This window comes from Bos taurus, chromosome 6, assembly GCF_002263795.3.
Source record: "Bos taurus isolate L1 Dominette 01449 registration number 42190680 breed Hereford chromosome 6, ARS-UCD2.0, whole genome shotgun sequence".
Classification (NCBI taxonomy): domain Eukaryota; kingdom Metazoa; phylum Chordata; class Mammalia; order Artiodactyla; family Bovidae; genus Bos; species Bos taurus.
Window position 1 is genome coordinate 15,900,317 of NC_037333.1, and position 12,065 is coordinate 15,912,381.

Below are 12,065 nucleotides of genomic sequence, written 5' to 3' on the forward strand. Positions count from 1 at the left end.
CCTCTTGCCTCCCTATTTCATCTCCCTTTTCCTCAATTCCTTTTCCTGGCAGCTTTCAGCACGCAGTCATATAAAACTTAAAACCCCTCTTCCCATAAAGCAGCTAGCTGAAGTAGTGGCCTATCGGTGGAAAACTTCCAAAAGCAGATTCTTTGCAGGGAGGGCTGGACAGTGTAAGAAAGTTAGTAGCCAAGTTCACGTACTCCATTGAGTGCCCATCGCATACTGCTGCTGGAAATACGATGAGGAAAACTCACATGGTCTCTGCTGCCTGAAGAATTTATATCCTGGTGTTTTGAAGGAAATGAAATGAAGGAACCCCTCAATTGCAAAGCATCTCATTTTACTAAACACCAGGTACTTTAAAAAACAGCACCTCATTTAATGTAATCTTCTCAACAACCCTAAGAGGAAGGTATTATTATTCCCTGAAGCTCAGAGATGTTAAGTAATTTTCTCCACAAAACCCTGGGCTGTAACAGAGCCTACACCTTTTTCACTAGCCTACATTTTCTGGCAAGTCTGAGTATGCTTAACCTACTGGAAATAATAGTGGCTTCCCCAGGGCTGAATATAACAAGATCTGCTCTAACACACAGTGTTAACTCTGAAGATGCTCTCATTTCTAGGAAAGTCCATTGAAGATTGGCTCAAAATCCCTTCTATTTCAACGTCTTTAGCATCTAATACTTCAGGGTTTACAGACGAATCAAAAAGATGGAAGTTAGCTGAAATACCGGGATCAGTGGCAATGAACATGATCCACAAAAATTATTACACATATTATCTCAGAAATTGAGGGGGAGGTGTGGGGTGGGAATGAAAATACAATGAAAGTAACTAAAGCAACACAACAACAAAAAAGTAAAAACAATCCAGATACCAGACACTTGTGTATGTATTTTAGAAGATCCTTGAAACATCTATTAATCAGTTTAGGAGGAAATTATGTATGCAGAAAGTTCTATTATAGCATGGCACTGTCTTCATGAGAGGACCAGATGCTTCTGGTTGGCTATAAAGGAAGACTAGAAACTTGAGACAAAGACACTGCTCTGATCAAAAAGAACTCACTTCAGATACACTAGTATCTGTATGTACACTTGTATCATTTTAAATTTTGCATGTGCTCTCAAAGTTGAAGAGTTTCCTATAATCCACCAAACAGTATTCCTGAGTGAAAGGTATGTTTATGTAATGCTGCTGCTGCTAAGTCGCTTCAGTCGTGTCCGACTCTGTGCGACCCCATAGACGGCAGCCCACCAGGCTCCTCTGTCCCTGGGATTCTCCAGGCAAGAACACTGGAGTGGGTTGCCATTTCCTTCTCCAATGCATGAAAGTGAAAAGTGAAAGTAAAGTCGCTCCATCATGTCTGACTGCGCAACCCCACGGACTGTAGCCCACCAGGCTCCTCTGTCCATGGGATTCTCTAGGCAAGAGTACTGGAGTAGGGTGCCATCACCTTCTCCAGTTTATGTAAAGAAGTCTAATAATCAAGTAAATGAAGTCTGATAATTCCCATTACTATCTCATCTTTCTTGCATTATGGACAATGAAATGACAAAACTGCCGATAGTATCATTCTTGGGAAAGGCACAAGGTAGGAAGAAAACACATTTTCATTTGAAAACGAGCACCATTTGCTTCCTAAAAGAATCAGAAAGCAGTTTTATTGATAAATCTGAGTGACCCCCACCAAAACAAACAAACGAAAAAAAAAACCACTTATAAAATACCTCTTTCAATTTAAGTCAACGGGGAGAAATTATGGAGTTATGCCAGGTTCCCTGGTGGCTCAAGGTAAAGAATCCGCCTGCCAATGCAGGAGATGTGGGTGCGATCCCTGGGTTGGGAAGAGTCCCTGGAGAAGGAAATGGCAACCCACTCCAGTATTCTTGCCTTCAGAATCCCATGGATGGAGGAGCTTGGCAGGCTACAGTCCACAGACCCAAAAAAGAATTAGACATGACTTAGCAACTAAACAACAACAACGGAGTTATGCTGCAATTACCAGGATATTATTCACTCAGTCTTTCTTTGTTTGAGGACTCTGTTTTGGAAGGACTCTCAAAAGGCAAAGTGTAAGCTGAAAAATATTCAACTAATACTTTCTATGAAAATACAATGATTCTAAACTGCCCATATGCTGCTCAGTGAAAAACTGAAGTACAGAAATGTAACTCCAAGGAAGGAAGTTCAAAAAGAAATATGTCACAAACTCAAAGAAATCAAACTGTATCTTCAAATAAGTGTATGTGGGGTGGAGGGAGGAATAAATGGGGAAAAGTATGTTAACAGTTAAACACAGAAAACAAGGAAAAATATTAATGAAGTCTGGGCTTCTGCCTCCTAACCCTTTCGAAAGTCAAAGTGTCTAGTAAGAGACTTCTTAGAGTCTGTTAATAGAAAGAGATCTGGACTTAAAACTAGAAAGACTGTATTAGACTTCATTTAACAAATGAAACTATAACTTGTTCTAGGCCTCGAAAATACTGAATAATATAGCAATGAAAGGAGACAGGCAGCTACCCTCAAGAAGTTTATATAGGCACTGGTGAATAACACCCACCCAAACCTTTCTGGATCTTGATTTCATCTGTTTAATTAGAGAATCGAACTAGGTGTCTTACAGACTGTACTCCAAAAACACCTGGACCTCCACCTCAATTTTAACCACAACAGCTCTGCTTTTTTCGGATGTCTGTAGCAGGGCTCTACAAACTCCTCTTGGAAAAGAAATCTGTTTTTAAAAATGTTTGATAAACACTAAAGTAAGTGATTGCTAGGTACCAATCCAATTTTACAACTCTGTCTTCTGTGATGTTTCAAACTCATACTTCTGATCTATTTCTTTTTCACCATGTCTGGAATTCCACAGAGATATAAAAAGGCAAACTAGTTTATACAGGACTGAAGAATCAATCACAAACCCAAACGATTGCTTAACCATTATCTTCGGATTCCAAAAACAAAAGTTACTTTTCTCTGAGATGAACAAGCAAAACAAAAACAGATTTGATCTTGTTATTTATCTACTTAAGCCACTTATTTTCACAAAAACAAACAAAAATTAACTCTAGTCCTTTATCTTCATTTCCAAATTCCTTAACACTCAAGACCTTTCTGTAATCTGGCCCCTTTTAAGTATCCTCTTCAGCTTTAATCGCTTGGGTTTTCCCTCTCACCTAGCACACTTTTTGCCTCTTGGTTCCTAAATTTTTCAACTTTGGTTCATGCTCCTGCAACAGCCCTCCCTCCCCTCCTACCTGTATCTGTCAAATCCCTCAAAGTCATAACCAACTTGAATGTCACCAAAATACACGTCAATTTAGGAGAAAGGCAGGGATTTTGTTTTATCTTTTAGGCTAATCTCAAGTCCCCAACTGCAAGCATGCAACAAATGCTGAAATGAATTATATCAAAGGAAAGCAATGATTACCAACAGCAGAAATCAAGCATCAGATATCTACATCTGGCTTCTAAATATATTAACTGATCTTTTACATATTTAACATCTTGATTACAACTGATATCCTGCCACTCTTTTGAGTATTCACAAAATTTTAAGACTAAGGCAAATATCTGCCACCTTAAAAATTGTACACTACGACAATAATGCATACTCAGGAAATCAAGAAAAGACACAATCCTCGGGTCACTATTAAACATGGATTTACAATATTCTAAAAGACTGGGGATCTCTTCTTTCAGTTCTTCCACACACAAAGCTATTTCAAAAACTAAACAAAAACAAGAATTTATGTTTAAGTTTACAAGAACGAAAACTGCTCACAAATAATATCTTCATGTTGGTTCAGGGCAGAAGAACAAAACGTACTACACTGTTCACATTCAAAACCCATACAGTAAACAATGACCAGAGAAAGTAGTGCATGTAACACTGACAATTATGGCTGATCCAAAGGATTATGAAGACTAAGCCATCACGTCTGACTTACAAAAAAAAAATTCAACTTCTGGTTCTCAGGATAAATGATAAACTGCGAGCATGAACAGCATCAGCTGTAAAAATTAAATGTTCGCTGAACTGATTTATAAAGTCCAGTAAGTTTTCACTAGCAGACTGGGTAAAATAGGTCAGTCCAACAATCATTTGAAGAGCACCACCAGACTTTGTTCTCTTATACAAACAGAGAACCAGACATACTCTTCTAAAGTATTCAGTCAATTAGTTTCGAGAGTTCTCATCTGAAACATTATCGTTTATACAGAGAGGGCCCCTCTCCCCGGGCCCCATCCACTAACTGAGGGAATGGATATCCTGCAAGCATCATTTTTCAGCGGAGACTTGTTACATCCCCAAAGCCCACGACCTTAGTGTGAAAGCGGCCTTCACGTTGCATTGCCTGCTGCCGGTATGAAGGCCTTCCCTCAAACGGGGCCAACTCTGGCACGTTTTGTGTTTCTGAAAGTGAAGCTGGGGGGCGGGGGGGAACACCCAGATCTAAAAGTATTCGTTTAAATCCATTTGACACCGGCTCCTTTTCAAACACGACCAGCCAGCTCCAGACGCTCGAGTAGCAGCCGCAGCAGCAATGACAGATCTCGAGGCCGAACTGGGTCAGGGTTACAGTTACACTTGTGTTGCCTATTTACACCCTTTGTCTACAAACTTGAGCTCTAACTTAAGTTTCCTTCCAGGCAGCGTGCTCGCCGGGCCTCAAAAATCAGAGCAATTTTCCCCGAGACAGGAAGGGCACAACCCTCCCCAGCTCCATGGCTACAAGCAGCCTTCCCCGGACCACGCACTCTGCGGCCCCGGGTCTCTCCGCGACAGGGGTCGCTCGGGGCATCTCGCCCGCACCCGGGGCGGGATAACCGGGATTCACGTGGGCTCTGGGCTGCCCCTTTTCTACGCCCCAACTCGCCCCGGAGGTTTAGGGCCCGGGGCCACACTCCAGAAGCAGCCCGAGTCCCCGATGCCCCGGGTCGGCCCCGCGCCGGGGCGTCCGTCCCCCCTCGCCCCGTCCCCAGTCAGGCTCTCGCCGTGCGCCCCCCGCCCCCAGCCCGGCAGCCCCCAACTCCCACCGCCCGCCCTACCTCCCCGCCCGATCGCGCCGCGCAGGCTGCCCCGCCGGCACTAGGCCCCGCGCTCCGCCCGGGCCGCCCTCCTCACCGTTCTGCTGGTGCGGCCCCGGGCCCGGGCCTGCCGGCGCGGCGGCTCCTGAGGCGGCGGCTCCGCCAAGCTTGGGCGGTATGCGAGCGCTGGCGGCCGGATGAGGGGACCCGGCGGGGGCCGACATGACGGCGCTGCTGGCGGCGGCGGCGGCGGTAGCTCGGCTTCGGTGGGGTGGGCGGAGGAAAAGAGAAGGCGGGGCCGGAGAGGCGAGAGGAAGAGGAAAGAACGCGGCCGGCGTCACCGAGGGAGTCACCCGGGACCGCGGCTGGAATGCTCGCGCTCCACCCCGCAGCCCAGCTGGGCCGCCGCGGGCACCGGGACCCCGCCCGGCCCCTGCCCTGCCGCCGCCCCAAGCCCGGAACCGCGGGACTCCCACCCCGGGTCGCTCCCCGCAGGCACGGGCTGCGCTCGCCGCAGCGCCCCCTGCAGGCGGATCCTGGCGCACCCAGGCCGGAGGCGGGGCTCGGGGAGGCGGCCTCCCCGGGCGAGAGTGGTGGACCTGGATCGAAGGCGCGCGGGGGCGGCTCCCGCGCGGGACGGCGGTGGGGAGGGAGTTCGAGCGCTGCGTGCGGGGTGACATCCGGAGCCCAGGGCTACGTCTGGCCGGACTGACCCCACTCACCCTTCCTCCGAAGAGGAACCCGGGGTTTGTCTTTGTTTTTCTAATCTTGAGGTGTTTCTCCCCCTTAATATTAAATTCTAAAGGAAATAGGCATTCAAGCTCCCAGTCCTTCGGCATTTATAATCCAAGGCAAAGGAAAAAGAAACATTTGTCTATGATAAACACAGAATCTCAGTCAGAACGGAGAACTTTTCTCACTGACTTACATACCGGGAAGAGCAAAGGGGAAGATGGAGTAAGAGAAACTGAAAGAGAAACTTAACCTCCTCAAGATTTTTGCCAAGAGTTGGCTCATCCTGTTGGTATTCAGAAGAGAAGCTGTAGCACCCAAAACAAGAACTCAGCTTCGTGTATCTTCGTGAGGGAAATCTCTGAATCTCTGGCATGTCCCAGCGTGCTAACTGGCAAGCAAGCCCTGGACTACATCACCCAAGTCGTTTTGCCATCTTATTCTGGCCACAGTTACTCTGTGTTAGAAATGAAAGTGTTCAAAAACATCGAATTCGGAATGGAATCCAGCAAGATGATATTTCTAATTACTGAATGATTATGCCGACCATAAAGTGAGTTGTAGGCCTGGAATAATGCAAAGTTCCCCTTTTAATTGTTGCCATGAATTAATGATACTTGGTGCTTTAATGCACCAGATGAATTACAAATAGGGTTTCAGTAGTTGGATTTGTAGTTTTTATTTTTGAAATTTATTCTCATTTCCACAATTCTGGCAAATTTTTCCTTTCCATTTTATACATTTACACTAATAAAGGACCCAAACAGTACCAAATGCTAAAATATACTCGTTCCTGCATGTGGAAGATACATTGTCAGATTCTTAGGTTTAAAACCTATGATTTTGTTAAATGTAAATTTTCAGAATCTTTAGAGAAAATTACACATATAAGACAATCCTGTCCTAGAAAACAGTATCATATTGATAAAAACTACTTGAATTTTTAACATTTTAGGTAGATAATGAAATACAATGTAAGAGAAAATAGTATAATGGGCTATCATATACCCATCAACTAGTCAACATTTGTCAATTCGGGATAATCTTGTTTCATCTATACTGGCACCAACCTCTACTCTCCTGAGATTATTTTGAAACAAATCTCAGATGTACTATTTTATAGGTAAGCATTAAACATGTATCTTTAAATGCATAACATAATCACAATACTGTTATACCTAAAATCATTAAAAATAATGTATATCATCAAATATACAATTAACAGTTGTTTGTAATAGTTTGTACTTCTGAGTTTTAGGATTTTCAACAATACATTATATTTCATCTACACAAAATGAGCAAGTGCTTTTCCACAGCATTGGCAGCTTTTCCACAAAAACCTAAGCCTCTGTGTGAGCAAAAGGTCACACCTTGCTTCATCAAGAAGATTGTACAATAACAGTTTTCAACACTTCCTAGGAGTCCTTTGAAAAGTGGCTCAGAAAAAAAAAAAAGCCACTTAAGGGAATAATTAGGCAGTTGGCTTTCTGCCCCTGGAATGTATCCTCTGGGGTGTAAGAAGCCCATTTTAATCACAGGTGTAGGGGATGAAGTTGAACTTTGTCTCTTTAGGGGAGACTCTTCTAAGAGGAGGATTAGAATGCTGTTTTAACACTTCTCCCCCACAATCTTTTTTTTCTTCTTTTGGCCAGCCATGGGGAATCTCACTCAGTTCCCCGACTAGGAATCAAACCCATGCCCCCTGCTTTGGGAGCACAGAGTCTTAACCACTGGACCTCCCTGCAATCTTTATCACCTAAGCTGCTTACACTTGTCCACTAATTCATCGTAATATTTTCTAGCATTTTTATGAGTCTTTTTGCATGACAGATTCTACAGTCTTTATGAAAATATATTATTTCACTCTACTGCTTCAAGACCCACGACTGCTATCAGCCAAGAAGAGGAAAAGGATGAAGGATGGAATGAATGCTTACTAGGTACCAGGCACTGTGCTAGTCTCTTTAGATATATTTCCCCCGTTTAGTCCTCACAGTAACTCTATGGGATATTTTTCCTATCCCCATTTTACCAGAGGAAACTAAGGCTTATATAAAGTTTAAGTAATCTTGGTAAAAATCATGAATCTGTAAATAGCAGAACCAGAGCTTAAACCAGAGTCTATTTAGCATCAAAATCTTTGCTCTATTCACTACAAGCTATAGTTGGTTAATTTACATTTTTCTTCATAAAGCTATGCTAATTACAACGTACTATTTTGCTTGTCAAAAGATTTTCAGTTTTACATATTTAGAATTTGTTCCAGTATTCTTTTGAATAGTGAATCTTAAAGTGTTTGAAATGCAAATTCTCAGGTCCCACCCCAGACCTACTGAACTCTGGAGATGGGAGCCAAGAGCAAGCTCTCCTGGTAATTCTGATGTACAGGAAAATTTGAGAACCACTGCTTTGAATAGCAAAATGAAGCTGAATTGGTCCATTCTTTTTTTACATTGGGGGATAATAGTTCTTTTCTTCAGCACATTTCTCCAATTTTTTACCAATCATTGAAAGTGGTATTTTGTAGGTGTGTGACTACAGTACCAGAGTCCCCAGTATGGGAGTGTCAATCCTGCTTGTTTTGATGGGCAATACTGAGACCAGGTCTGTGTCCAAAAGGGAAAAATGCTGTTATTGAAAGTGAGCTCTGCCACAGGTGCAGGAGGGACATTTTTGCTGAATGTCAAATTCTGACACGTGCCACTATTTGTCACCCCCAATTTGGGACTCATGCTCTGTAACAGAAGTTGTGGGAGCCTTGAACAACTGAACATCTATTTTTATATACATAAAAAAATGCTGATCCAGTTCCTTCTCTGTTGTCTCTGGCTTCCATCTTCCACACTTTTTTTTACCGCCTCTGGTTTTTAAATCACATTTGACCTTTGTAGAACACCCTTCCTCTTTTAGTAGCATTCCCTATTAGGAGTCCCTCTACCAATATGAAGACACAGTTTTCTTTTTTCTTCTCCTTATTCTGATCTGTTTACAGATTTATTGCATTTTTAATAGGCCAGGTATTGGGGATACAAAGATTAATAGGATGTAACCTGTCCCCATATGTATATGTATACATATATATCTTTTACATATATCACTACTGACTTTCTTATATATGGATTTCTTTGATTTTTCTTTTTCTTAAAACTTACTTTTATTTTTTTTCATGTTCCCTGTGTATCTTCATTTCTTCTTTTTATTAGGGCATCCTAAGTTGAGTTCCAAGACTCATATTATGATAGGAACAAATAATTTCACTGTTGTTCATATCATTTGATCACCTATGTTGATGTCATTTAACTAGCATTTAAGTCTGAAGTGTCTAAGACAACTAAGATTCTAAAAGATTAAAAAAAAAAAAGTGGGACTTTTAGGCAAATAATTACCACATAGCCTATGTGCAAAAGTGCACTTACAGAAAATCCTCTCAAGTTCTCACTTAGAATATGTGGCTGTTATTTTAGCTATACGGTAATTTCTGTGGCTATCCACTCACCCAGCCCACAACAGGTTAGAAAGAATGAATCATGAGGCCGAGGAAGGAAACGCTGTGGATATAGGCACAATGGCAGCAGCAACACCAGTAGTTGGTAGAATAGATACAGGAGAGGCAAGAAAATCGAGAAGGTAGAAGTGAAAACGCATAGCAGCCTGAGGCAATTAGCTCAATTGAACAACCTTATATATTCCACTGAGAATATGATAAACATAGCCCACAGGTCTCTACCATCTGAGACTTTCTAAGCTGGTATTCTGAAGGGAATTGAATAGAGCGGACACTCATTTACTGAGCATCTACTATATAACTTGAAAACTCTTTAGAATATCACTCTTTTATATACAGATATTCATAGCTTTGCCTCTCAACTACTAAGAAATCTATGCTCTACACGCTGTTCCAGAAAACAAGGATACACAACCCATTTTTAGAATCTTAGAACTTTCACATATGAACAGGTTAGGTTCCCAAAGCTCCTTTCTTCAAAAGTCTCAATACTCACAAATCCAGGGTGAACTCTCTTAGGTCACAAATGTATTTCCACCAAACAGAAAAGTGAGTTTCTTTGAAGCTTTAGAACCAAGCTTACTCATCTCTTTTCTGTTGATATAAGATGTAAAGTGGTGCATCTCAAACTACAATGTGCCTATGAATCATTTGAAGATCTTGTTAAAATGCAACTTCTGATTTGGTAGACTTGGGAAGCGCTGAGGTTCTGAGTTTCTGGCCAGCTCCCAGGAGATACTGATGCTTGTGGTCCACAACCACTCTTTGTGCAGCAAGGTTCCAAAGGCATCTTTTCATTTACATTTCAAAGTGCACTGAGGAAAGGAATGCCCTCCGAAGGGAGCCCTTTAGCAGCTACTGTGTATTCCCACCCACTCATGTGGATGAAAGAAGACAGTGAAAAAGCTAGCTTCAAACTCAACATTCAAAAATGAAGATCATAGCAGCTAGCCACATCACTTCATGTCAAATAGATGGGGAAACAATGGAAACCATGACACACTTTATTTTCTAGGGCTCCAAAATCACTGCAGATGGTGACTGCAGCCATGAAATTAAAAGATGCTTGCTCCTTGGAAGAAAAGCTATGACAAACCTAGACAGCATATTAAAAAACATAAGCATTACTTTGCCGACAAAGATCCATATAGTCAAAGCTATGGTTTTACCAGTAGTCATGTATGAATGTGAGAGTTGGACCATAAAGAAGGCTGAGTGCTGAAGAATTGATGCTTTTGAATTGCAGTGTTGGAGAAGACACTTGAGAGTCCTTTGGACTGCAAGGAGATCAAACCAGTCAATCCTAAAGGAAATCAATCCTGAATATTCACTGAAAAGACTGATGCTGAAGCTGAAGCTCTAATACTTTGGCCACCTGATGCAAAGAGCTGACTCATTGGAAAAGACCCTGATGCTGGGAAAGACTGAAGGCAAGAGGAGAAGGGGATGACAGAGGATGAGATGGTTGGATGGCATCACCGACTCGATGGACATGAGTTTGAGCAAGCTCTGGGAGATGGTGAAGAACAGGGAAGCCTGGCATGCTGTAGTCCATGGGGTCACAAAGAGTCAGAGACAACTGAGCAACTGAACAACAATAACATGTTGAAGTATAGATTTAAATAGGTCTGGCACATCCGTGGCTTTCTACACAAGTAGTACTTTTTAAAGATACTGACCCACCGGTGACCCAGCAGAAATGATTCCTCCAACTTCCCCAGAACCCTTGGTGGCAGGCAGTTGGGGGTAGGTGGGGAGCCGTGGCGTAGATCTGGGGACCAGGTGTGGTGACTGCAGACTGTGGGAATGGCAAGCAACTACTAACGTTCTTCCGGATGCAAAGTAGAATTTCATAAGAATCTAATGGATGGCAAAGAGAAAACCTATGGTGGTCGTGTGGGCCCTGATGCCATGTATGTCAAATTAGTATCTTCCGATGGTCATGAATTTATTGTAAAAAAAGAACATGATCTAACATCAGGAACAATTAAAGCCATGTTGAGTGGTCCAGGTCAATTTGCTGAGAATGAAACTAATGTAGTCAATTTTAGAGAAATCTCTTCACATGTGCTACCAAAAAGTATGCATGTATTTCACCTACAAGTTTCATTCCATGGAGATTCTTGAATTCCCAATTACACCTGAAATTGCCCTGGAACTACTGATAGCTAGGAACTTCCTAGATTGTTAAATAAAATAAATTATAATAAACTGTTAACTTTTTTCAGTATTTAATACCTATAGTTCAGTTAGTAATTTTTTTTAATCTATAGAATGTTGCCTGTGTGCAATTGAACTTTGAATTCATTGCAAAGCAGATTATCTTCTGTTCTTTGCCTAGCAGAGTTGAAATTTGTTTGATACATCAACAAATTAAGACATGAACAAATATGCCATGCTTAGGTGGTTTTGCCTTACCCTTAGATGTGATTTTTTTAAATTAGAGCTGTGGTGATACAGTAAATGCTGAAATTTAGGTATAAATTGAACATGTTCTATAGGTAATTAATGGGGTTATATATTTTTATGTTTTTAGTATTTTTCAAAAACCCATTCTGATCTTATAGCAGTTGTTAGCATTATTAGAGTTATACAGTTGCATATCGTTGCAAATAATTGCATTATAAACATACTTATAATTTAGCCAAAATATTGATTTTTATAACTGTCAGATTTGAGAGTTGAAATTTCTTAAGTATCTTTTGATAAATATCAGTATTGTTTAAGTGTATCTTATCTTTTTGTTTATTGCTACAATTTAAGAACTTTATTTAAAATTTTAGAAGAT

At 41.7% G+C, this 12,065-nt stretch overlaps 1 protein-coding gene and 1 pseudogene across 2 annotated transcripts in view; one reads left to right on the forward strand and one right to left on the reverse strand.

Annotated features, from left to right (window-relative positions):
* The window catches only part of SEC24B (SEC24 homolog B, COPII coat complex component), an 81,079-nt gene extending 75,096 nt beyond the window's left edge, over nt 1-5,983 (reverse strand). For both annotated transcript variants that reach the window (XM_003586179.6, XM_002688081.7), the window contains exon 1: nt 5,138-5,983. In XM_003586179.6, coding sequence (XP_003586227.4) covers nt 5,138-5,879 — 742 coding nt within the window. In that variant the 5' untranslated portion in view covers nt 5,880-5,983. The remainder of the gene's footprint in view (nt 1-5,137) is intronic.
* A 102-nt stretch (nt 5,984-6,085) lies between these two features.
* LOC132345476 (elongin-C-like) lies at nt 6,086-11,766 on the forward strand (annotated as a pseudogene).
* Nucleotides 11,767-12,065: the final 299 nt, after the last annotated feature.